Source organism: Tenrec ecaudatus, chromosome 12, assembly GCF_050624435.1.
Source record: "Tenrec ecaudatus isolate mTenEca1 chromosome 12, mTenEca1.hap1, whole genome shotgun sequence".
Lineage (NCBI taxonomy): Eukaryota > Metazoa > Chordata > Mammalia > Afrosoricida > Tenrecidae > Tenrec > Tenrec ecaudatus.
The window spans coordinates 52876368-52902715 of record NC_134541.1 but is presented as its reverse complement, the minus strand read 5'-3'; the positions used below and the strand labels follow the sequence as shown (position 1 = coordinate 52902715).

At 39.3% G+C, this 26348-nt stretch overlaps 1 protein-coding gene and 1 pseudogene across 4 annotated transcripts in view; both read right to left on the bottom strand.

The window, feature by feature from the left end:
• KIZ (kizuna centrosomal protein) overlaps nt 1-26348 on the bottom strand; it is a 174980-nt gene that overhangs the window by 74502 nt on the left and 74130 nt on the right. For all 4 annotated transcript variants that reach the window (XM_075564044.1, XM_075564047.1, XM_075564045.1 and 1 more), the window contains one exon: nt 7914-8030. In XM_075564044.1, the coding sequence (XP_075420159.1) occupies nt 7914-8030 (117 nt within the window). The remainder of the gene's footprint in view (nt 1-7913; nt 8031-26348) is intronic.
• LOC142422222 (ubiquitin-associated domain-containing protein 2 pseudogene) lies at nt 1420-7881 on the bottom strand (annotated as a pseudogene).

Below are 26348 nucleotides of genomic sequence, written 5' to 3'. Positions count from 1 at the left end.
AGCATGTTTTCCAAACAACCGTAGCAAAAGGTCACATTTCATCACAATAGGCTGGAAAACAACTAACTAGAAAGATCATTTTCAGCATTTCCTATACTTTAATAGAGTTTCCTATAGTTTATGAGTACAGATGCAGAAAGTAATATGAAGTACACACAAGATTTGTAAACTCTGTTTTCTATCTACTAAACAGAGTCATCTTATGGTGACATTTTCTTGTGAAAGATCCTTTTAGAGAATGTTATCCTGACTTCCATTTCACCCCTTGATGAGATCCAAAATACACTAGATTTATGCTGAACTCTAATCCAAGGAAAATGACTGCTTCTTTTTAAAAAACACATTAAAGACTTTATTGTGTCACGTGTCTAAATTTGCATGAATTCGACACGTTTCTGCTAATTCTATAGAACATAATCGTTGGCACATTTTTCTTCACTCTTTGAAATCGGGGTGCTATACATCTTTAAATATTTATTTCAGCCCATCTCCTGTCTTCTTGCCTTTCCTTTTCCTGCAGGCAATGCTGATCAGTGCCACCAGGAAACTTAGAAAAACCTTCCAAAGGAAGGTTTTGCCTGAAGCCAGGACAGAAGTTAGGTGAAAACGCAAGGTGATATGGTTCTTACCTTTGTCTAAGAGCACTCGTCTTGCCCTTGTCTTGCTTCAGGAAGCCCACTCTCTTTGCCAGCTCTTTGCTGCATTTCTAACCCCGATGTTGCATAAACTAGCTCTATGTATTCTGAGCAAAATTAATCCCAGTTAAGTTTCACAGAGTTGTTCAGAAAGTCAAATTGGTGTTCAATTACGGTTATTCTTTAAAGGGAACTAAGGAGTAGTAAGGAACAGTTTCCTAGACAATGAAATTAAGTGGGATTCAGTCCCTACTTCTCCATCCCCATTACCATATGCCTGATACCTTGCATGGCAGGTATACATTGCTAAGCTCTCATGGTGCTGGGATATTGGGCAGCCAGTAGAGTTTCAAACATTTGGGGGTGGGGTGGGGTGGAGTAGTGCTTAGAAAGGTCCATAGTAAATAATATGTCCTTTCTGAAATAACATGATCACTTCACCTTTTAGGATGACTATGACCAAAGACTATGTAGGGATGATGCATTATAGTCAAAAAGCATGTGGTAACAGAGGAAAGAATTAAGACTCTCCAAACTAAGGGAAATACTTAATAGAAAAGTAAAGATAGAAAATACATGCTAATTTAATGGCAAGCTTAATTTTGATAGTCTGACTGTAACAATCCTGGTATGGACAGGGGTGCAGCGGGGATCACCATTACCTGTGAGGACATCACTGCTACAGTGCACGCTCCTCCTGGGTTGAGTTGGCAGGAAGCTTACACTGACTGTCACTCCACAGTATGTGACCTGTCCCTGTTTGGGGGCCTTGGAACCATGAGGACTACAGCAGGAAATTGGTAGACATATTAGTGTCGTTGTTTGATAAGCTTAAGGTTTCCAGAGCACCAGCTCTGTAAAATCACCTCTTCATAAGCCAGGCAACCTGTTCCTCAGGAACCGCTAGAGGAGGGGATGCTTGTTCAGATAACCAAATATCATGATTGTTTCATTGCTAATGTAAAGGAGGGAAAAAAACCAATTGCATTTGATCATTTATCTCTGCTGCTGTTTGTTTCCACACTTAAGCAAACTGAGAGATTATCAGCTCCACATCAAACAGCTCCATTCTTCGTCTCTGGATATCTACTGTTACTTCCACATTGATTCTGGCTTCACCACCAGTCTCAGAAACTTGAACGATGAGCTCAAGCGTCCAAGAAAACAACTTTGCCATCCAGGTAGAAATGCAGAGCACCTAATGAACCTTCAACAAATTGCTCTTGTAGCATATACTAGAAATAAGTCTACTTGGGCTATAATCCAGATGTAGGAACCCGAGAAGAAAAGCTGCAGTTCCAATGGATAATTAATATCTTGTTTGTGATGAAAACCTAGCCCAGAATTTGTGCCACTTAGAGTCTTGATATGGAGCAGCAAAATGGTACAAGCAGGGTAAACAGGCGTCAGGACCCCAGAAAGCAAATTAGAGGCAGCAGTGAATACTGTACTGTAGAGCTTCCATAACGATCGAGTCAAACACGACTGACAAAACCAGGAGCCCAGCAAAAGACATGGACAATTTCTGCTACCCTGTCTTCTTTCAAATATCCTGAGATTATACATCAGCAGACTCCTGCAGAGAGCATCTTTCAAATCAAAGCAGACTATTCTTCCATTTATCAGCTTCCAAATCTGGACGTCTTTTATAGACTGGAGGTCATACAGGAAGAATTTCTGACAGTGTGGCAGGAGGAGAGCCAATAAAAGGGACAGGGGACTGGGATCTAGTTGAAGACTCTTAGACAGGTGTTTTGTAAAGCCCACTGGAGCTGATGGTTAGCCAGCCATATTTTCTTATTTATGTCACTGACAATGTCGGGGACCACATTACAGAATAAGTAATACATTAATGGTAGACAAATAATGTGAGGTCAGACCCAAGGCCATTTTCACTCTTTCAGTCAACAAGGATACCTTAAGGTGGGTGGCTTCCAGACATGGGGGGACTTATCACATCTGAGTAATAATCTGTGTTTTGCTAAAATACAGTGAGGGTGTATTTTAATAAAAAGAAATGAGTTGGTCCCTGTAATGTAAAGAATCATTTTAATATGTTCTTTCTTGTCATAGAATTATAATTCCACCCAAGTGATTGGGCAGAATGATGCAAATAAGGTTCTTATGTTCCCCAAGGGGAATGGATTGGTTGCTTATAATGAAAACAAAGTACATGATATTCTTGTGTATGTGTGTGCATGTGGGGGGGTGATTTTAAAAAGTATATGGAATCACAGCAAAAGAAGGAGTCTGTTTTTCCATTCTGCTAGGCTTAAAATGAGCTACCCAGAGACAGAAAGGGGAAACCACTGTTATCAAGAGGAAGAGATAAGACCAGAGCATGTCCTTTGGACCTAGGGTCCTTGTACTGAGAAGATATAATGTGAGATGGTAAGAAGCAGTGACAGAACAAGGAGATCAATTTGAGAGGGTACAGTGGGATTCCAAGGCCAAAATGCAAATGGCTACAGAGACACCAACTCATGGAGCGAGGGAGCTGAGCACCTTTGGCCAGGAGACTTGCTGCTGTAGTGTAGTCCATCTGGGCATCCTGTTAAAGCAAGGCTTGCTGACGTATGGAGCTAGAGAACTGAGGCTTAGTGGTAGAATCAAACATAGAATGGGACACCTCTAGGTACTTATCAGTGAAGCTAAAGAGCTTTGCCCCGAGCATGGCAGAGACCAGGTTGTGATGCCAAGAGCCAGAAAGAAGACTCTATACAAGCATAACTGAGAACATGCTGTTTGGGGTTAAAAAACAAACAAACTATATTCCAGGTATTTCCTGATCCTGGATTGCAACAGGTTACTTAAATAACACTATACATTTGACTATTACCTATGAGTTCTGTGTGGTCATTGCAATGAATTATTGAACATAACAAAGAAGAGTGTTGTGGTAGTTAAGTAATCTTATGTCAGCTTAAGGGTATTAAGAGTGAAGGAGTGGAGTTAGACCCATCAATCAGGAAGCAGCTTGATTGGAGGGCAACTGAGATAAATGGCTCTCTGGAGGCTGGCCCCTCTCTCTCTGCCTTTGTCTTCCTGTTGACAAACCAGGTGGAGGCTTGTTGAAACCTGCAACCCTCTCTCTCTTTCTGCTTCACATTCCTGTTGAAGAGACTCACTCGGAGAGCTGGAGGAGCCACATGGAGACACACGCCAGCACCGAGATGCTTCCGCAGCCACTGGAGCCACAAGACTTTGCACCCACTGGCCTGTGATCTTTCTGCATTTTGTATCATTGAATGCTACTTCATGAGTATGAAGAGAACTTATGGACTAGTGTTGGACTTATGGACTCAATTGGACTTATGGCAGGGTGTTTTCTCAATATGCAATTATTCTTTGATATAAAGCTCTTTCATATATATATATATGAGTGTCTCTGGGTTTGTTTCTCTAGTCAACCCAGTCTAAGAAGTGTAATGGGAGAGACAGCTGTTTTTGAATTGGTAGTAAGATTGGAGGGAGGAGCTTTATCTAACCTCAGTTGTTTTGTAGTAACTAAGCTGTCGAGTTCCAACTCATATGACAACTGAATGAAACACTGCGCTGTCCTCCTAACTGTTGTTATGCTCGAGTCCACTGCGGCAGCCACTCCATCAGTCCCCCTACTAGAGGGTCTTCATCTTTTCACAGCCCTCTTTACCACGCATGGTATCTTTTTCTAGGGACTGATCTATCCTGATAATATGTACAAAGTACATTAGACAAGGTCTCACTGTCCTTTGTAAGGAGTATTCTGGCTGTATTTCCTCCACAACAGATGTATTTGTTCTGCTGACAATCCATGGTACTTTCTATCTTCTTTGCTGACACCATAATTCAAATGTGTCCATTTTTCTACAGTCTTTCTTATTCATTATCTAGCTTTCACATGTATATGCGGCAACTCAAAACAACATGGCTTGGGTCAGGCACAGCTTACTCTTCAAAGGGACGCACTTGTTCGTCAACACTTTAAAGAGATCTTGTACAGCAGAACTGCCCAATGCAATACACCACATCACTTCTTGACCATTGCTTCCATGAGCATTGATTGTAGTCAATCAAAATTAAATCCTTGACAACTTCAATCTTTTCTCCACTTATCACGATGCTGTCTATTGGTCCAGTTGTGAAGATTTTTGTGTTCTTTACATTGAGTTGCAATCCATATTGAAGGCTGCAGTCCTCAATTTTCATCAGCAACGTCTTCAAGTTCTTGCTTTCAGCAGGCACTGCTTTATATAAGTCATAGGCTGTTGATGGAAATTCTTTCTCCTCAGAAAGCTAGAGGAGGTAAGACAACTTCACCAGGCCATTTTTTTCTGTCCCTCATATAGCATTTTTATAAAAAGATGTAGGTGCTTACCAGCAGGCAGTACTGGATAAGCTATAAGAAATTATAAGTATTTGTAATTCTATGAACCAAATAGATAGCTCCAATTCTACAAACCTTCTGTGGCCATGAAGGTGCATAAATGATATGGAATAAATTGCTAACCAACTTAAGAGAATTTCCAAGACTCCTGGTTCACATCTGCCAACTACCCCAAAGCAGCTAACCTGCTCCCATCCTAGCTTTATGAGCATTCTAGCCATATCTTTGAGACAGGAGCTCTCAAACTTAACGAATCCTTATAGATGGCTCATTAACATCTAAAGGGCTGAATCCCACGCCCTCATTCTTTAGTCAGTGTATTTGGGGTGACCTTGAGAATATTGCTAAGAATATTGCTGAAGTCAGCTGGATGGATCATGGTTGAAGGAAGAGAAGGCCAGAAAGATGTTTACTTATGCTTCATTGACCATGCAAAGGCATTCTATCGTGTGGATCATAACAGACTATGGATAGTCCTCAGGAAAATATGAATTCCAGAATACTTAATTGTGCTCATCTTGTCCACGGATCAAGAGGCAGTTAATTGAACAGAACAAGGGAATACTACATGGTTTAAAATCAGGAAAAGTGTGCATCAGGGTTGTATCTTCTCACCCGGCTTATTCAATCTGTATGCTGAATCAGAGAATCAGGAATTTATGAAGAAAAATACAATATCAGGATTGGAATAAGGCTTATTAATAACCTGAAATATTCAGAACGCAATCCTGCTTAAAGTGAGAAGGCCTTGCTGCCTGATAAAGATCAGGGATTGTTGCATTCAGTATGGATTACAACTCACTGTAAAGTGAATCAAAATACTTACAATTGGACCAATTAGTAACATCATCATAAACAGAGAAAACATTGAAGTTGTCAAGTATTTCATCTTGCTTGCACTCACAATCAATGCTCAGGGAAGCAGTAATCAACATATTAAACACCACATTGCATTATGTAAAGCTGCTGCACAAGACCTCTTTCAAAAGGAAAAAAAAAGACCTCTTTCAAGTGGGTCAAAGCAAGGATGTTACTTTGAGGACTAAGGTGTACCTGACCTAAGCCATGGCATTTTCAATGGTACATATGCATGTAAAAGTTGGACATTGAACAAAGAGCAAAGAAAAACCGATGCATTTGAGCTATGGGGCTGATGAAGATTATTGAAAGTACCATGGACTGCTAAATGGACAAGCCAGCCAGGGTGCAACATAGCATTGATGGAACACACAACATTCCTCGAGTTCTTTAATGCTTCCTCCCCCTCTACTACCATGACCTCAGTTCTATGTTATAAATCCAGACAGGCCAGGACATGTACACTGGTACAGATAAAAGCTGTAATGGACCCCAATAAAATGACTTATAAATTTTGTTCTGTCTTGGAAGAATATAGCCAGAAGGCTCTTTAGAAGCAAAGATTACAAAGCTGTCTCACAAGACTCTGGGTCTATTTGGAGAGAACAATCCCTTGGCAAGCACAGTATGCGTGGTAGCGTGGAAGAGAAGTGAAGAAAAAGTCAAGGTCTTTGACCAAGATGGACTGGCACAATGACTGCAACAATGGGCTCAAGCATAACGATTTTGAGGATGGCGTGGGCCAGGTGGTGTTTTATTCTGTTGTACGTAGGATCCCTAAGAGTTGTAACTAACTTGATAGGACCCAGCAACAACAGAAAGACGCTCTCAAGTGTTGTTGAGGTCTGGCCCAGGGACGACACTTGTAAAACCACTGCTAGAACTGCAGAATCAACCCGAGATCAGGGGGCCTGCATCACTAGGATGTCATTGCCACTGAGGCTATGCCGACTCACAGGGCCTCTATAGGAGAGCGAAGAACTGCTCTTCTGAGATTCGAGACTGTAACTCTTTGTAGGAGTAGAAAGCTTTGTCTTTCTCCCAAGGAGTAGCTGGTAGTTTCACATTGCCAACCTTCAGTTAGCACTCAACACAGCCACTACATTACCAGGCTCCTGGTATTGGGAAATTTAAGAACTCAAATTTAAGGTTTGGAGCTGCTAAGGACATCCCTGTAATTAATGGCTCTGCTGGATTATATCCTGGTATGTTGATAATTTTCCAGTTAAATATTACCCTCCTTAACCCTGAAAAATAAGCCAATCTACATAAATTTTAGAACAGGTAAGGAACCCTAATGGCACAGTCAGGTGTGCATTGGATTGCTAACTCCAATGATGCGTTCAAACCCACCAGCTACTCTGTGGGGGGAAAATTAGACTCCTCCCATAAAGATTTCCAATCTCAGTAGCCCAAAAGGGCCATTCTTTTCTGTTCTGTAGCATTACTATGAGTTGGAATTGACTTTATGGCAGTGGGTTTTGGTTTCAGTTCACGTACACGCATTGACTTCAAACATTGCTGAATGCAGTGAATAAATCTACTTAAAAGTTAGAAAGAAATATACTTGTAAAAAAGTGGGGGGTTATTATAGAGTATCCCTCAAAAATGTGTTGTGAATCCTAACCTCCATATCTGTGGTTAACACTGATTAGAAATGGGTTTTCTTTTTTAAGCTAAAGAAAAACATCAGTGTGAGGTATACCTTATCAGTCACACAGCAGGGAGATCACCAAGGAACCAAAGAACAAGGATTTTCACCAGAGCTGGGAAAAGTGGAAGCCTTCTAGTGCTGGTGCCATGAATTTAGACTTCAAGCCTCCTAAACTGAGAAATTAAAAGTGTTTCTTAAGGACACCTACTTATATTTTTTTATTACAGTGGCATTAAAAACTAAGACAATGATAAAGTAGAAAGTTAAACTGATAATTGTATGTGTTTACCTTTTTGTTGACAGTATAGGCTAGTGTTCTGCAATTTTGTGATCTCTTTCCTTTTGAAGCATTTGACAAGAACGCCCATTGTACCCAGGATCCATGTCATGACAGTCGTACCTGACTTGCTTTTCACTGCTGCTACCTGCAGCCTGGTGTCTCTGAAGCTGGTGAAGGACGGCTGTTCCACAGGCTCCAAGGTCGTCTTCTTTCTGAATGTCAGTGTCATTATAGAACCTATAAAATATAGTAAGTGCTACATGAGATGCTTATTTAAGCACAGACTGCCAGCTTCTAGAATCTATGGTGGTTCTTTATGGTTCATTGAAATATATCTGTAATATAATCAAGACATAAAAATACAGCAACTATACTGTCTCTCACCAAAGATGTAAAATGAGGTATTTTGAAAACTAGTGTATACGTAGCTGTTTTAAATCCATCAGAGGAAGCAACTTTTAACTCTTTGATAGCATTAATGATGTTCAAATCCACAGCTGTGCAATTTAATTCTACATTCCACTTGACTGATAGGAATGCTTGATAATCTTAACAGCAGAAAGGGCTAATTTTATATTGTCAATCATAACAAAATTAGATCTCCGTAATTCATATAAAATTTACTTACATTATCAGGTCTAAGAAATTGAAAACTGCTAGCTGAAGTATAGGCTTCATCCTCTATTTCTTTTTTAAGCTTTAGAACTTTTATTTGTTTGTTTGTTTATTTTTAACTTTAGGACTTTTAAAAAGAAATTTTACCATCCTCTATTTCTGAATGCAGAAAAATAATGATTATTTCTTCATTTGGATCCTACTGCAGTCATTTTTAACAAGAAAAGTAAAGCTTGGAAGAGGCATTTATCCTTCATTATCCTCTTGCAGTTCATCTATTTATGTTTTATTGTGAGCTGAGGGTTTACATTTCAGACCATCAGCTTTGCACTCAATAGCTCAAATCACTCCCCACCCCACCCCCGCCCCCGCCCGGCTCCACGCACCTCCCATGCCCATGTTCCACCCTTGCAACCTCCTTCCTCTGATTTCTCTTCTCTCTCTGTGGTCCTCACTTTCCTCCAGTCGACACCAGTCAACTCTCTAGTCCGCTGCTTCATCATCCCTCTCTTCCTGCATCCACCCCCTTGGTCTGCTCCTTTTGATATGTAAGTCTTCATCTTGCTTTAATGTTTGTCCTTTTGAGATTTACTAACTCCACTCACTGCGCTCTAGATTAATCCATGTTATGAGGTGCTTCTTGGTTTCAAAATGGCTTTTCAGCCATGCACAGTACTCCATGGTGTTTAGGAATCAAAATTTCTTTGGTATTAAGAAAGAAAATTTTTTATAGCTATTTGGGCTGTTCCCAGTTTCTTGCTATTGTGCACAGTACTGCACTGTGATGAATGTGAGAGTGCATTTGTCTGTTAGTGCTATGTTTCTTACTTCTTTAGGGCAAAAACCAAACAAAATATTGCCGTTTCACAAGGAAGTTCTATTCCCAGTGGTTTGAGGTATCAACATGTCAATTTCTACAGTGACTGCACATATTTACAGACTTGCAGCAGTGCAGGAGGGTTCCAAGTGCTCCACACCCTTGCCAGCATCTGTGCTTTTCTCTTCTCTCTCTCTCCCTCTGTTTTTAATTGGGCAGTCATTGCCAGTATAAGGTGATATCTCATTATTGCTTTGATTTGCATCTCCCAGATGGCTAGTGATCATAAGCATTTTTTCATATGTTTGTTAGCCGTTTGAATGTCATTTTGATGAACTAGCTGTTAATATCCTTTGCTTACTTTTTAATTGAATTATTCATATTTTCCTGAGTGATAAAATTTTATACAGGTTTCAGAGGTTAGTGCCTTGTCCATTGTGTCCTCAAAGAATTTTTCCCAGTTGATAGGCTCTCTTTTGATGAAGCCTTTCCACCCCCTCCCCCAACCCATGAAGTCTTTTGATATAGACAAATGTCTTATTTTTAGTAGGTCTCAGTCATATATTTTGTCTTCTGTTGTGTGTTTTTCATTATATTTGCTAGTGTGTTTTTGCCATGTGCTAGGGACCTTAAATTTGTCCCTATTTCCTCATGATGATCTCTATAGCTTTAGGATTTAAATTTAGGTCTTTCATTAATCTTGAGTTTGTTTTGTACGTGGAGTGAGGTATAGGTTCTGTTTTAATCTCTTGCAGATGGAGATCCAATCTTGTCAGAACCATTTGCTGAACAGACTCTCTCCAATTTAATGTTCTCTGGTTCTTTGTTGAAGACCTGTTGCCTGTAGGTGGATGGATTTATTTTTGGGTTTTTTATTTTGCTCCATTGGTCTATGTACTTACCATTGTACACGTACCAAGCTGTTTAGATTACTGTGGCTATGTAATAGGTTTTGAGGTGGGAAAGGGAGAGAATTCCTATTTTGTTCTTCTTAAGGTATTTGCTAATCTCGGGTTTCTTCCCTCTCCAAATAAAGTTAGAATGAAGTTGGGATCTGGATCATTATTGTGTTATATTTATAGATTGCTTTTGGTAGAAATGACATCTTCATAGTGTTAAACCTTCTTACCCATGAACATGGAGCATTTCCCTATTTATATAGGTCTCTCTCCTTTTTACTTTTCTCTTGTAAGTAGTGTTCTATAGTTTTCTTTGTCTAGGTCTTTTGTCTTTCTAGTTAGGTGTAAGTATTTCCTTTGGGGGCGGCTATAGTAAATGGTATTGTTTCATTGTCAGAGCTTGCTTCACCTACAGAAATCCATACGATTTTTGTGTTAATCTTGTATCCTGATACATCGATGAATCCTTCATTTGTTTTTAATGAGCCCTCATGACATAAGGAGTTACACTATTGAGCTGCTAACCACAGGGTCAGCAGTTTGAAACCACCAGCCTCTCTACAGGAGAAAGATGAGGCTTTCTACTCTCATAAAAAGTTACAGTCTCAGGAACCCACAGAGGCAGTTTTACCCTGTTCTGTAGGGTTGCTGAGAATTTAGAGTTTTAAACATATAAAATCCTATCACCTGAAGATGAGGTTTTCACTTCTTTGCTGATTTGGATTCCTTTTGTCTAATCACTTTGCCTAAGAATTCCAGCATGTGTAGTGATAAGTGCCATCTTTATCTGGTGCCCATTTTCGAGAGAAATGTTTTCAGTTTTTCTCCACTGAGCAGATGGTGGCTTTTGGGTTTTCATCTATCACCTATAGTGTGGAGAACTTTCCCTTCTATTCCTATTTTGTTGAATATTTTCATCAGGAATGAGTGTTACAAATTGTCATATGCCTTTTCTGGGTTGCTTGATATGGTTATGAGTTATTTTTAAAATCCTTTTTAAATGGTGGACTACATTGATTCCTCCCCCCCCCCCCTTAATTTTCAACCATCCTTGAGTACCTGGTATGCATCCCACTTTATCATGTTGTTGTACTCGGAAGTGTGATGTATTGATCTGTGGTCAACCATGTTTTGTGAGAAGTTCCCTGTGTGCCATATCTCATTTAAGGAACTGGCTTTCTGTAAATCCTTGGATGCCATTAGGACCTTGTGTTGATGATATCCCTCATCCACATGAATTGTCTTTGTCTTGCTTTTATCCTATTTATAATTTAATACATATAGCTCTATAAATTGTATTTAGATTTAAAATCCTCTACAACATACCATATATATATACATGTATATATATATACACACACACACTCAATATACACACACATACTTGGCAAAAAGATAGCCACAACTACTGTCCTTATAGAATTTATTACTACTCTGGAAGAAACTTCTCTGGTTACAAGATGGTGTCTGGTCTCTGCTGAGGATGTGTAACAGTGATCTTCCCATCTGATGCCAGGCTTTATTTCATGGAGCGTCCATTAGCTCTTTTGAAAATGCGTGAAAAAAGCAAGTAAAATAATTCTTACACTGTATGTTGTTGTTAGGTGCTGTCCCATAAAGTTGGTTCTGACTCATAGTGACCCTATGCAAAACAGAGCAAACTACTGCCTGTTCCTTCACTAGTCTGTTAGGTTTCAGTCCCATGGTGCAGCCACTGTTATTCCACCCCTCTGAGGGTCTTCCTCTCTTTCCTACGCCTCTGCTTTAGCAAGCACGAGATCCTTCTCCAAGGACTGGGCTCTCCTGACACCTAAGGACATGAGAGCATATCTCATTATCCTCACTTCCATGGAGTTTTCTGGCTGTATTTCTTCCAAGATAGATTTCTTTGTTCTTCTGGCAGTCCATAGTACTGTCAATATTCTTCACCAGCACCATAATTCAAATGCATCCATTCTTCTTTAGTATTCAATGTCCAAGACCATGGTTTGGGTCAAGTGCACTGCTGTCCTCAAATGAACATATTAGCATATTGTTCAATACTTTAAAGAGGTATCATGTATCAGATTTGCTCAACACAAGTTATTGTTTGATTTCTTGACTGCTGCTTTCATGAGCATTGATTGTGAATCCAAGCAATATGAAATCCTTGAACACCTCGATCTTTTCTCTGTTAATCGTGTTATCTATGGATCCAGTTGTGAGGATTTTGGTTTTATTTACAGTGAGATTGGTACTGTAGAGTTAAATATTAAAGGCTACATGTGTTAATGAGAGCATTAAAAGTGTTTCAAAATTCAAGACCTTGATTTTTTCCTACTTATAGTCCCACCAAAATAATTCCAAATGGAAAGGCATGAGTTAGGGAGCCATGCCTAGTCTTCCTTAGGATTTAGCATGACCTGGGCAAACTGGAAAGAAACCCTGGTGGTGTAGTGAGTAACACACTGGGCTTTTAACCTCAAGGTCAGCAGTTTGAAATTACTAGCCGCTCTGCTGGAGAAAGAGGGGCTTTCTACTAATGTAAGGGGTTGCAGTCTTGGAAACGCACAGGGGCAATCCTATCCTGCCCTACACAGTTGCTATGAGTCAGAATTGGCTCAATGGCAGTGAGTTTGATTTTGAACAACCTGGGTTCTTCTCATATCATTGTTCTCTATGAAGTCTAGCAAGTAGACAAAACCCCTTAATCACAGTTCTCTCTGGAAACACAAATGGCGTATTAAGGAGGTAGTCTATTTTAACCAACTTATAATTAAACATACCAAACTCACCAAGCTCACTGCCATCAAGTCAATTTTGAATCACAGAGACCCTATAGGACAGAGCAAAACTGCCCTTGAGGGTATGTGAGGCTATACATCTTTATAGGAGCAGAAAGCTTCATCTTTCTCTTGTACAGCAGCTGGTGGGTTCAAACTGCTGACCTTATGGTTAGTAATCCACTATCCCAACAGCATCCTTGTTAAATATACAATCAATAATTTTTTGTAAAATAAAAAGATTTATATCTTCATTTTCTATCTTCCAGTCAGTCATACAAAATTTGAGACAATTTAAAAGGAAACTCCATTTCAGTCAGGCTAATGTGAATACTCAAAATTAAAGTGTCTGTGTGTGTATTTTAGCAAGGAAGTAAGAAAAGATGTTTTTCTTTTGGTATTACAAACTGAGAATTACTTTATAGGCAAACATTACCCTGAATAAGGGTTACAAGAAATTAACTACAGAAAGCAAATTCTACCAGGTAACTGCATGGGACTTTTTCCAGGTTCCTCTCAAGATTGCAAAATAAGACATCATGCTTTCTGATGATTGGTATTCTCTTGTGCTACCTGCTTTATTGCACACTTGCATTATCCCTGTTTCTAAAAATAGTTTTATTAATATAAAATCCCATAGTTAACTTGCTCTTAAAAAAAGTTGTATACACATCATCACAATCAGTTCTGGTGCTTCCTCCTCCCTCTGGCATTCATTATTTGCTCCCCAATCCCCCCCCCCCTTAAATCATTGCATCATTGTCTCTGGACATTGACTCCCTCTGTGTTTCGCTTCCTAAGCTGTGAAACTTAATAGAAACAATAAAAAACAAAATGAAACAGAAAGGAAAAAAATTATAAAAATAAAGAGTAAGAAAAAAAAGACCATCAGCAATATTTTTTAAAAGTCATAGAGGAAATCCCTGTTGTGGAACAAGTGAGAAATATTTAAACCTAGAGCAAATTCAGGTTGGGTCAAGAGGGAAGTTATCTAAATAGGTATCATAACATACCATAGTACCATCCACCATAATCAAGTTTACAATGATCTCTGATAGGTTTATATTAATCTCTGTCTGGCTGCAAAGCTGTTCGAGTCCCTGCCTGTGGTCAGAGGGGATCTGCCAGAGGCTTAATCTGACTAGATACTCTGCAGATGGATTTTGGGTTCCCACTGTCCTCCATAACCTTCTACGAATTCGGTGTTCACAATTTAAACTATGATACTCTTTCTTTCATCATATTTGGATTTTGTTTATATCTTGTTTTAATACCCTCTTTTTTCTTGTAAATAACTAGAGGAGAAATTTTACTTTATGATAGCAATATTCTTATGATATTTACTTTATTATATTAGTTTGTAATTAATATTCTGATACTATGAAATCCTTCTCATTATATATCATGACTATTGCTGACACCTGGGAAGAGCACAGTTGTCAGTCAAAATCTAAAGTACTAATTCATCTGTGTAGTATACTGGTCATCTAGAGAAGTAATGTAGCACCTTCACCAATACAAGAAAACTGCTAGTGATTTACTACCCAAAGGTATACAAAAACAACTGAGAACCACAGAGAAGGCTGCAGAAGCTCTACCTCATAATGACCTATAATGATGCAAATTAAGATTTAAACAGTCTAACAATTGGCTACTGCTAATCCTTGGAATGCTGAATTGCACACTGCTAGTATTTGTTAAATAGAATTACAGACAGAGCTCACCCAAAAGCAATGGCAAGGCACCAACACAGAAGACTGTTGATAAAATAGTTTTATATAGATAGTAAAATTTGTTTCTTCAGATACCAAATTTCCTGACAGTAAAGTTAAGTGTGGAAATGTAAACTGCATCAAGCTCAGTGTCCTGGGAAAATAAACTGGAAGAACTATCTCAAGCCTGACCTCGGATGGCTGGGACAGCTGTATGTGTAGCCACAGTGAAGTTTGTATAGGGGGTTTTGTTTGCCACACAAAACAGTTGTAGAAAGGACAAACACATACATAAACAGTATTTTTCTTTTAAAGGAGCTGTCTTTAAAAAAAAAACTATGTTTTGGTGGCTACTTCACTCCCCATTGTACAGCCCCCTGGGTGGTCCCATCCAGGGGGCCACTTTAAGGGAGGATAATGCCTAAAGGAGGAGAGGGAGGGGCACTAACACAAAGGCAAACAGACAGGACTGTCAGCAGCAGGCTACAGATCAGGGGTCAGCAAACAAAGGTCCCTTCTCTTCACCAGAAAACAAGGGCCCCTTCTCTGTACCTGGAAACAGCATGATTAGGCTGACAGCTTGAATTATGGTCTACATTTTGTAGGGGACTACCAGTCTGTTCTAAGGTCCTCTTCATTGTAGTGGAAACTGCACAAGGAAAACTCTTGCCTTTCCCTTACTCGGACTCAACGCAGACTTCATCATTCTGTTCTATTTTGCTTTTCAGAACTACTCACCCCCCCATGACTCCCGACATATTTAATGGTTTTTCTTTATGAGAGAATGGAAGGGCTGAGAGATTGTTAAGAGGTGTTTTCTTCCATTATTTAACTGAGGTATCTAACCTAATCCCATCACATGTCTTTAGTAGCAAGAAATCATTGGTGATGACTACAGATGTCTGAATTAGTATTTGCAGGCCATTTTCTTTCTGAACTCTATGAATCCCACAGCTCAGCACAGTGGTTGATAATAAATCTTCCTGGCATGCCAAAGGGTCCAGTTTCCTTGTCAGAGTACTAACTGCAGTCTTCTGAGATTCAGAAAGCTGGTTTCCAGGGTGGCTTATACTTTGGGCTGTTAACCACAAAGTCAGCAATTCAAATTGACCAACCACTCACAGGAGAAAGATAAGGTTGTTTGCTCTGGTGTGCTCACCTCCTTGATAAGACCTCTGAAGACAAATGGGTGCATAAGCAAATGTGGTCAAGAAAGCTGATGGTACCCAGCTATCAAAAGATATAGTGTCTGGGGTCTTAAAGGCTTGAAGGTAAACAAGTGGCCATCTAGCTCAGAAGCAACAAAGCCTACATAGAAGAAGCACACCAGCCTGTGCCATCATGAGGTATCAAGGGATCAGGTATAAAGCATCATCAGAACAAAAATCTTACCACAGCGAATGAGCGGGGGAGTGTGGCGTGGAGACCCAAAGCCCATTTGTAGGCCACTGGACATCCCCTTACAGAAGGGTCTCGGGGAGGAGATGAGACAGTCAGGGTACGATGTAGCAACGATGATAAATACAACTTTCCTCTAGTTCCTAAATGCTTCCTCTCCCCCCACCCCTCTTCCACTGTCATAATCCAAATCCTACCTTGTAAGTCTGACTAGACCAGAGGAGGTACACTGGTTCAGATGGGAACTGGAAGCACAGGGAAGCCAGGGCGGATGATCCCCTCAGGACCAGTGGTGTGAGTGGTGATACTGGGAGGGCATAGGGACGGTGGGTTGGAAAGGGGGAACCAATTTCAAGGATCTACATGAGACCTCTTCCCTGTAGGACATACAACAGAAAAGTGGGTGAAGGGAAATGTGGGACAGAACAAGATATGACAAAATAATAATTTATAAATTATCAAGGGTTCATGAGGGAGGGGGAGTTAGGAGGGAGGGGTAAAATGAGGACCTGATGCCAGGGGCTTGGGTGGAGAGCAAATGTTTTGAGAATGATGAGGGCAATGAATGTACAAATATGCTTTACACAATTGATGTATGGATTGTGATAGGAGTTGTATGAGCCCCTAATAAATTATTTTTTTAATGAGGAGCTGATACCAAGGGCTCAAGTAGAAAGCAAATGTTTTGAGAATGATGATGGCAACAAATGTACAAATGTGCTTCATACATGGATGTATATATAGATTGTGATAAGAGTTGTATGAGGTCCCAATAAAATGATTGAAAAAAAAAAAAGATTTACAATCCCAGAAACGCAAATGAGAAGTTATACTCTTTCTCAGTCTGAGTCACAAGACTTGATGCCTGTGGATTTGGTTTTTAGTTGGATGGAACCAATCACCTGCATTTACCTACCTCGTTTTAAATATCTGTATCAAAAAAGAACACAAAGGACTTATCATACAGCTTCACGGCTTCTGAACGTTTTAACAAACCAAGTCCTATATTTTCGAAAGGCTTCAAAAATACGATTAAATCTATATTGTTGTTCAGGTACCATCTGGTTGCCTTCAATTCATCGTGATTCTATGTAAAACAGAATGAGCAGCTGACTTCGTTTAGGACCACTCTTACAGTTGTTGTGCTTAAGCTCATTATTGCGTGCCAAACCATTTTCTTGAAGGGCTTTTTCTTTTTTGTCAAATGGCTAGTTTATCGAGCATGATATCTTTTCCCAAGGACTGGTCTCTCCGGATAATATGTCCAGAGTACGTGAAATGAAGTCTTACCATCCTCACTTGTAAGGAGTATTCTGGATGCAATTCTTCCAAGAAAAAAAACCCAATTCTGGCAGTCCATGGTACTGTCAATATTCTTCAATAATACAAACATTTAAATGCATCAATTCTTCTGTGTTCTTTATTCATTTTCCATTCATACAAGCATGTGAGGCAATTAAAAATGCCACGTCATGGGTCAAGTGTACATTAGTTTTCAAAACAACATCCTAGTTTTTCAACATTTTAAAGAAGTCTTGTGCAGCAGATCTACCTAGTACCAGGCATCATGTGACCTCTTGAGTGTTGGTTTCATGAGCATTAATTATGGATACATGCAAGATGAAAGCCTTGAGAATTTCAATATTTTCTCTATCCTGTTAACTATTGGTCCAGTTGTAAGGCTATTGGTTCTCTTTACATTGAGTTGTAATCTAAACTGAAAGCTGTGATCTTTTATCTTCATCAATAACTGCTTCAAGTCCTCCTCACTTTCAGTCAGCAAGGTTGAGTCATCTACATATCACAGATTGTTAATAAGCCCTCTTCCAATCCTGAGACTGCATTCTTCTTCATAAAATCCAGTTTCTCTGATGATTTGCTCAGCAAACAGATTGGATAAGTATAGTGAGAGGACACAACGCTGATGCACACCTTTCCTGATTTTAAACCAAGTGGTATTCTCTTGTTCTATTTGCATAAGCTGCCTCTTGATCTGTGAACCTGTTGACGTGAACTGGAATTCCCATTCTTCTGAAAGCTAACCATCGTTAGCATATGATCTATACTGTCTAATACCTTAGCATAGTCAATAAAAACAAGCAAGTATTGTGCTGGTATGCTCTGCTTTCAGACATGATCTATCTGACATCAGAAATGATATCCTTTGTTCCACATCCTCGTCTGAATCCGACTTGAACTTCTGGCAGCTCCATGTCAATGTACTACTGCGACTCTTTTTGGATGATGGTCATTAAAATTTTACTAACACATGGTATAAGTGATAGTGTTCAATAATTTGAGCATTCTTTTGGGTCACTTTTTTTTGGAATAGGTAGAAATATAGATCTCTTCTAGTCAGTTAGTCAAAAGGACATGGAATAAGGGATATCATTGTTGATGTCAGATGGATCAGAAAAATACCAAACAGATGTTTACTTTTTGTTTCATTGACCTAAGGAACAGTTCTCTGTACTGTCAGTTCACTATGAATCAGTATCGTCTCAACGGCAGTGCTTTGGTTTTGGACTCCAGATCACTGAAAGCTTCCTGCTGCTGTTGTTACTGGTGGTGGAATCAGCAATGGCACTATGTAAAACAGAATAAAATGTTTCCAGTCTTGTACTAACTTCATGATTGTTGGTATGCTTATGTTCACTGTTTTATGTACTATGTCAATTTCATCTCATTGAGGGTTTACCTCATTTTCACTGCTCCTTCACTTTTCCAACCACGGTGACTGGTCTATTCTACAGTTATGTCCAAAGTAAATGACCTAAACTCTTACCATCCTCTAGATAACTGGGTAGAAATGTTATTCTAGCCATGCCTCCTCTCCAAAGCATTTACTGAACCACAATTTAATATCCATCGCTCTTTTCCTCTGACCAAAATACCATATGCAGAATATGTCTGCATTTTTTAATAGCAACTGCTGGGCACTGTCTAATACATGTTCATTAAATAATTCTCTGAGTTCTGGTTATGAGAAAGCATCTGCCACCTGATGAATCACATATCCAAAAACAGAACTCACTGCCATCCAGTCAATGCTGACTTATAGCCATCCCTGACCCACTGTGGGTTTCTGTATCCCAGCCCAATGCGTAACCACTACACCACCAGGGCTCCTGAATCACATACAGTTCTTTTAATTAGACAATTAGTAAAGTACAATTACATTATCCATAGCACTATTACATGATGCATTTTACTTTATTTCCCTTAATTACCAATAAATTAAGATATGATATGTGGCATTATTATTGAAAGTTGTGTTAGCCAATATGTTCTTTCTTAAATTCTTCCTCTATTACATTTTACTTCATCACTTGGTTCCTAAGAAGATTATCAAATTCTTCCTGAGCAAAATTAAATACCAGAAATTAAAACTCTTCAAAATTGGAAAATGGAAAGGATATATAACAGGAAAAATTGTTTTTCCGAAATTCAGAAAATGTTTAAATGACCCATTTTACTTTGTAAAGAAAATAGAAAATAATATTCAATGAATCAGAGAAGAAACTACATAATCCCATTTACTAATGAAGGAACTGCTGTCCCTATGACAACAGAGGCTGAACCAGTGCCACGATTATTTCCCTCAGAAAACGTATTTCTATGAAGACTCCCAACATGCAGGGCCACGAAGGACAAGTACCACGTCCCATCAGACTTAATGGTGGTAGCTCTGTGGTAACACCAGGAAATAATGGCTTACCCGAGAGACCCTGTTCTTCTGACAGGGGCCAGCAGGTCATGGTAAAACAGCTGACAAAGGCTGGAGAAAAGGCACAGGTAAACAGTGGAGATTTCTTTTTAATATCCATTTCTATACAGACATCAAGTCACCTTGACTGTGATTACTGCTCATTTGGAGATGATCAGTTCTTAAGACTATTTATTGCCCTCTTAAGACATTTGGTTCTGGACTTTTGAAAATTAAGCAAGCATAAAGGTAAGAAAAGTCTTGAATTTTTCAGATTAAAATAAGTGAGCTAGCAGAAGCAGCACAGGTCAGAATGGGAATCAATGTGCCAGGAAAAGCATGCTGTAAATACCCCGATGCTTCAACCTGCCAGGACTGGGTTGTTTATCCAGAACAGCAATGCAGAAGATGACTTGTGGGACAAAGGTTAGAATTGGTGGGATAGGAGGAAAAGGACCAGAGGTCCCCTGCATTGCAGTGGCAAGTGTCATGTAAAGGGAAAATATGCATGTTGAAGAAAATAGGCAAATTAAGACAAACATCTGAAAGTATCACCAAACCTGAATGAAAGCTAAATTCATAAAAATGCTTCTAGTTCCTCTTAAGTGAATTTAGAACCATATATCACAAAATGGTAAATCTTGGAAAAGAACACACTTCAAACTCTACAACCAAGGCACTAGTGTGACTGAGGATTCCTATTGGTCATTTTGGCTTTCTCCAGTTACTTCTGCTTTGAAATTCTCAGAAAGTTTGCTAACAAGGCAAACGTTTGCCAACTAGAATAAGGTTTTTTAAGATCAGGTCCAGGAAACACCAGAATGTACCACGGTGTTTCTAAAGATAACCCCTTAGCTAAAATGAACCCAATAAGAATTACTTGAAAAAGCTTTTGTGAGTGACATCCAACCAAATGCTTACACAGAAGAAGCTGACACTTGGCACCTTAACCCCTTTAAAGAACTACTCTGCTTACTTGTTCTTTGGAATGCTTAGCTTCACTATGTAGACTAATCTTCTTGGTCAGAACTGTTGTATTCTATCAATAACATTCTTTGCTTCAATGTTTACCAGAGACTACAGTTTTCCCCTTTGGCATTTCCTGGGAGTAGACATGGGATTTAAAGATGTATCACCTGTAGTGACTCCCAAACACTCAAGGATCAAGCTTTGATGCTGGCAGACCTGTTTGGGCTCTGCTCCATGAATTTCTCAGGAGTCCAACTAGGTAATTAATTAACTTCTCTAAATTGGAGTTTGTCTCTACATATTTCTTCAAGGGTTATGGAATAATCTGGTTCCTTTTGTCTTTATTGGTTTTGTTTTCATTCGGTCTTGCAAGCATTCACCTATGTGATGATGGCAACATATATCCAAATGTGCTTGATACAATTTATGTATGGATTGCTAAAAGAGCTGTAAGAGCCCCCAATAAAATAAAATAAAATAAAAAAGAATTCACCTATGATAGTGGCAGTAAGAGTCTCTGAGTTTACCCAAAACACACTAGAAGTTTCTAGAAGTTTTCAAGTTTGTGGAATCTCAGGGTACAGGTTGGCCATTCAAAAGGCATTCGAGTGGCTGTCAACTTCAGAAAGTGGTTAAAGGCTCCTGTGACGGGTTAAGCTGGTTCGGAAGATGGGCCAGAAGCATTGGGCTTCCTGTTAGCTAGCTACAAAACACAGTCCTATGCACACTGGCTTAAGATATGTGCTGCCCAAACCCCTGTTAGAATTTTTCTGAGCTGATAGTCATAAACTTTGAAAAGACTCAATTTGTCTTTGAAAATAGGAAATGCTATATCTAGGGGTAATTCAGAGTTTAGTTTTGGGACCAGCAGCCTACTTTATGGACAAGCACCACTGACCTGTCACCCGCTTGCACCTATTTTCTTGGCATCCACTCACCAAGGGAAGTTTTAAAAATATATATGTGTTTCCTTTGAGGTTCTTTTGAATTATCTGAGTTAAATATTCTACCAAAGAAATTAGAACAGAAAAGCTCTTGAATTAAGCAATTACAGTGGGATGTTTCTGAAGTTTCTAAAAGACATCAGGAAAGTAGAGTTGCTGCCCGGCAGGTTGCTGCATCCAAATTAACAACACAAGACTGGGTCCTACAACGTCAAAGCTATGCCCTTCCTGCCCCCTTTAATGTCCATCCTAGTATGAATGCTAAGGCTATCTCCTTTCCATATTGGGAATCTAGTATATTTAAAATAAAGAGATTAGGCCTCCAGCCAGCAGAATGAATTAAGTTAAGGAAAAATAAGACAAGGTTTTGAATTGTTAGTATGAAGGTATCTCAGAGGATTGTCATTTGGTTAGGAATTGTATTTAACTCTGGGAAATAAAGTTTCAATCTAATTCTTAACATCCTTGAGAAAGGAACCTGCATTCTATCCTACTAGACTGCTAGTTTAGTGTTCATATCTTTAATTGCATATTCTAGAAATAATTTAGAATCTGTGATCCCTTTCAGAATATGAGTTTCAATCTGTTTGTTTTTTAAACTTCTCATGAATTCCCATTCATGTTGCCTTTATTTCAGAGCTTCATATTGATTCATTATTCATGGGGTATATTTTCTAAGAAAAACTTCCCCTTACACCTAGGCTTTTGGTAACTACTGAGAAACTTAAAAAAAAAAATCAGTCTATTTGAAAAGTGAATGAGTTCTGATGATGGAAGGGGTTAAGTACAAGCTCTGGGGGAAATAATAAGGCACTCTACTTCTGTAAAGATTTAGAGCCTAGTTCTGGTTCAATAAGGATGATTGATCAAACAAGACAGTGAGTCCCTTTCCTAGAATCAGGAAGAAGACACCAAGAAAGAGAAGACAGGGTATATGCAATGGAAGAGATTTACTCAATAGATAAGTTACCTGATTCCCCAAGAGCCAGAGACCGTGGGAGTGGGAGCAGCAGAGGATAACAGGTAAGTGGTAGTGGTGGTGTGTGTGTGTGTGGGGGGGGGATGGTGGGGTGGTCCTGGCAATCTTATCTGCCAATCTCATAGCAGACTTGAAAGGCCTCTTAATTTCCCAGCTGATGTGGACTCCATATACCTGACCTCTAGACTGCCCAGCAGCCTCTTTATCCCTTGGCTAGTGAGTGCCCTGGCTGGCAAGTACCCTCTGCTAAGGCTCAAGGCTTTTGCCCTAGGTTTGGACAGCTCCTGTAACCACTTCTCACCCCTATTGAAGTGCCAGCGCACAACCCCAAGAATCCAGTCTCCTTGCAAACCCATCCCCCAATCAATACCCTAATCAGACCCTCCAGGTCATGAAAATAACATTCTATACTCTGAGAAGCCTCATACTCTCCCGCCCTCCAAGGCCATCCAGAGCAGTGACCTTTCTTTCCCCAGGGGAAGGTGCCTGACACAGCTCACCCTTCCCCATACCTTTAAGAGAATGCCATCATCTTAACAGTGTAAGCCTCACCCTCTTCAACCTGGGCTGCTTGAACCCTATTACGCCAAAACCACCTATTATAATTAGCCGCACTTGGTCTTTCAAATCCCACAACCCCACTCAACCCCGGTGCGTCTAGGCCCGTCTCTACGTAAACTTAGCCCTGTCCGTTCAAACACCCAAGTGGGCAGAGACATTCACTCCTCGACAGTTTCCAATTGCTCAAGTGATCTCTGCCTTTCACATTCTTGAAGTCTCCCAGGACAGAACTTAGACCTCCAGTTGTTTTCTATTCCCACCCCTTCTTTGAATCAAACTATTGTCCCTTTCTTTTGTCCTTTCAAATAAGGGATTTTTTGGGGGGTACATTCTTCAAATTACCACTATTTGATCCTCTTTTTCTCTTCCCACTAATACCTTTACTTCCATCCTACTTCTACTTTCTGATCTATTCCACCCCTCTTCCTCTGCTGTTCTGAAGTGACTCTAGATCTAAAGAAAATGACGGAAATTGAACACGCTATGGAATTACTTACTGGTAAATAATTTAGAAGAATGATGACTGTGCATGTAAAAAAGATGAATATAGAGTCTCAAAGGAAAAAAAGAATAGAGAAGTTAAGACACCTCACTATAAGCCTCACCAAAAATAATAACTCCAGTAAGAAACACATAAATCGAGCACTCCAATAACTTAATTACACCATCCTACTTAAAAAATACCCCACAGAGAAATAGAATAGAAAAGATGGGAACCAGAGAGAGTGAGCTTGAAGATAGATCTTTTTACTCTAATATAAGGGAAGAACAAGCAACAAAAAGTTCAAAGGAAACCAAAGAAAACTTGCCAACAATGTCAGAAACAATCAAGAGAAACAACCTACGACTTATAAGGATTACAGAAGAAGAAACAAAGAATCTACAGAGAGAATAATCCAAGAACTCCTAGAAGAAAATTTTCCAAACTGCACAAACGATGCAAAAGATAACTACCCAGGAAGCTAAAAGAACCTCAATCAAGATAGACCCCAAAAGAAAAACAGTGTTTCAAACTGGTCAGACTCTCCAATATCAAATACAAGGAAAGAATTCTGAGAACAGCAAGAAAAAGGTAACAGTCACACACCAAAGGATGGCAATTAGAACAAGCTTGGATTTTCTCAGCAGAATTCATGAAGGAAAGAAGACAATGGAGTGACATATATCAAGTCTTCAAGGAAAAAATATCTGTCATCCAAGACTTTTGTGTAAAGCAAGACTATCATTCAAATAGGAGAGAGAAATAAAACTATTCCAAGACAAGGATAAATTAAAAGAAAGGGCAAAAACAAGATCATTACAAAAAATACTAAATGTAGCACTATGACCAAAAAATCAACAGTAGCAGACAAACCTGAGACCAATAGACAAGATAATTCCTCATAAAAACCAAACATTCAAAGCAGTACCCAAAACAACACTGAAAGATAGGAAGAACAATGAAACTAATCAAAACACACACACACACACACACACACGCACAAAACAAAACCACAAATGAAAATGAAAGTGTTAAACCCATAAATTCCAAACCAAACTCATTGCTATCAAGTCATTGCAGACTCAAACTGGCCCTATAGAACAGAGTAGAATGGTCCTTAGGAGTTTTCAAAACTGTAACTCTTTACAGGAGTAAGAAGCCCTGTCTATCTTCTGTAGAGTGGTTGAGGGTTTTGAACTGCTAACTTGCAGATCTCAGTCCAATGCTTAACCACTACATGATCTGAGCTCCTAAAAACGACCCACACACACCAATAATCTCATTGAATATTAATGGATTAAGTGCACAGTCAAGAGACAGAGAGTGGCAGACTGGATAAGAAAAGAAAACCTATCAATATGCTTCTTACAAGAAACATACCTCAGATATAAGGGCAAAAACAGACAAAACATCAAAGCCTGGACAAAAACATATAAAGAAAATGGCAACACATCCCTTGTGACTTTCACCAAATGACTTTTTCCTGATGGGTCTGAGTAAGAGAAGTGGGTAAAGATATTCATAACATTGTATGATTCAGTTGTGAGTAATAGTTAATAGATCTCATTGTGATAATAAAAAATCTCTGCCATCAAGAAAGAAAAGGCAGAATGACAAAATATCTTTTGGATCCTGAGATTTCTGCAAACTGAACCTCCGGGAGGAGGACATCAGAGACGCAGCAGAGGATCTGCAGAAACAGCTAGAGCATGAGAGCAGAGTAATGAGCTTCCTGCTCACAGAAGTAAAACTGAGTGCCTCTGGCAGGAGACTGTTTGAGAGTAGGGTGCTTCCCTGCACTTCATCAAGGAAGCCAGGTTTGCTGACCCATAGAACTAGAACCAAATATCTTCAGGTTGAGGTTTATGTCAGAGTGGAGTGCACTTTGAGCAGTTAACAGGAATGCTAAAGCAGCTTTGTAACTTGTCTGAGGAGGGCAGAAACTGCTGAGACAAAGAATTCAGGGCCAGAGGGAGGTCTGCCTGAGGCAACATCAAAGAAGAGTTTGTCCTGACCAAAGACAACCTGACAAAATATTGCAAAATACTGTGAATATATCTGACCTGACTTGTAATTTGTTAATTTCCTTAATAAATCCCATAATTGTCTGGGGATGGTGGGGGAAGGTGGGAGGGGGAGAGAAAGCAAGAAAATGACAACAACAAAAACATGTATAATGATATTAATCTCTGGAAAAATAGACTTCTAACTACATAGCAGAGTGAGAGATGGTCATTACATAATGATCCAAGGAACAAGAAGACATAATCATAAGAAACCTATGTCCTCCATTAAAGACCTTTGAAATGACTTCATTCAAATTCTCACAGAATTGTAGAGAAACAGATAGCTCAACAATAATAGCAGGAGGTTTCAATGTTCCGCTCTTTAGGAATGACAAATCATCAGGAAAGGAAGTCATTGCAGAGAGAAAAAAGTTAAACAATACAATCAACCAACTCAACCTGCTAGTATATACAGGACACTTCATCCAACAACAGTGTAGTATACATCATTCTCCAGGGCAAACAGAACATCCTTAGGAATAGATCTCATGTTACATCACAAAGCAGGTTTTAATATATTTTTTAAACATTGATATGCTACAATCCATTTTCTCAGATCAGAACAATATAAAACTAGAAATTAACAAAAGAAGAATCAGAAGCATAAAGACAAACACATAGACACTGAACAATATATCACTTAAAA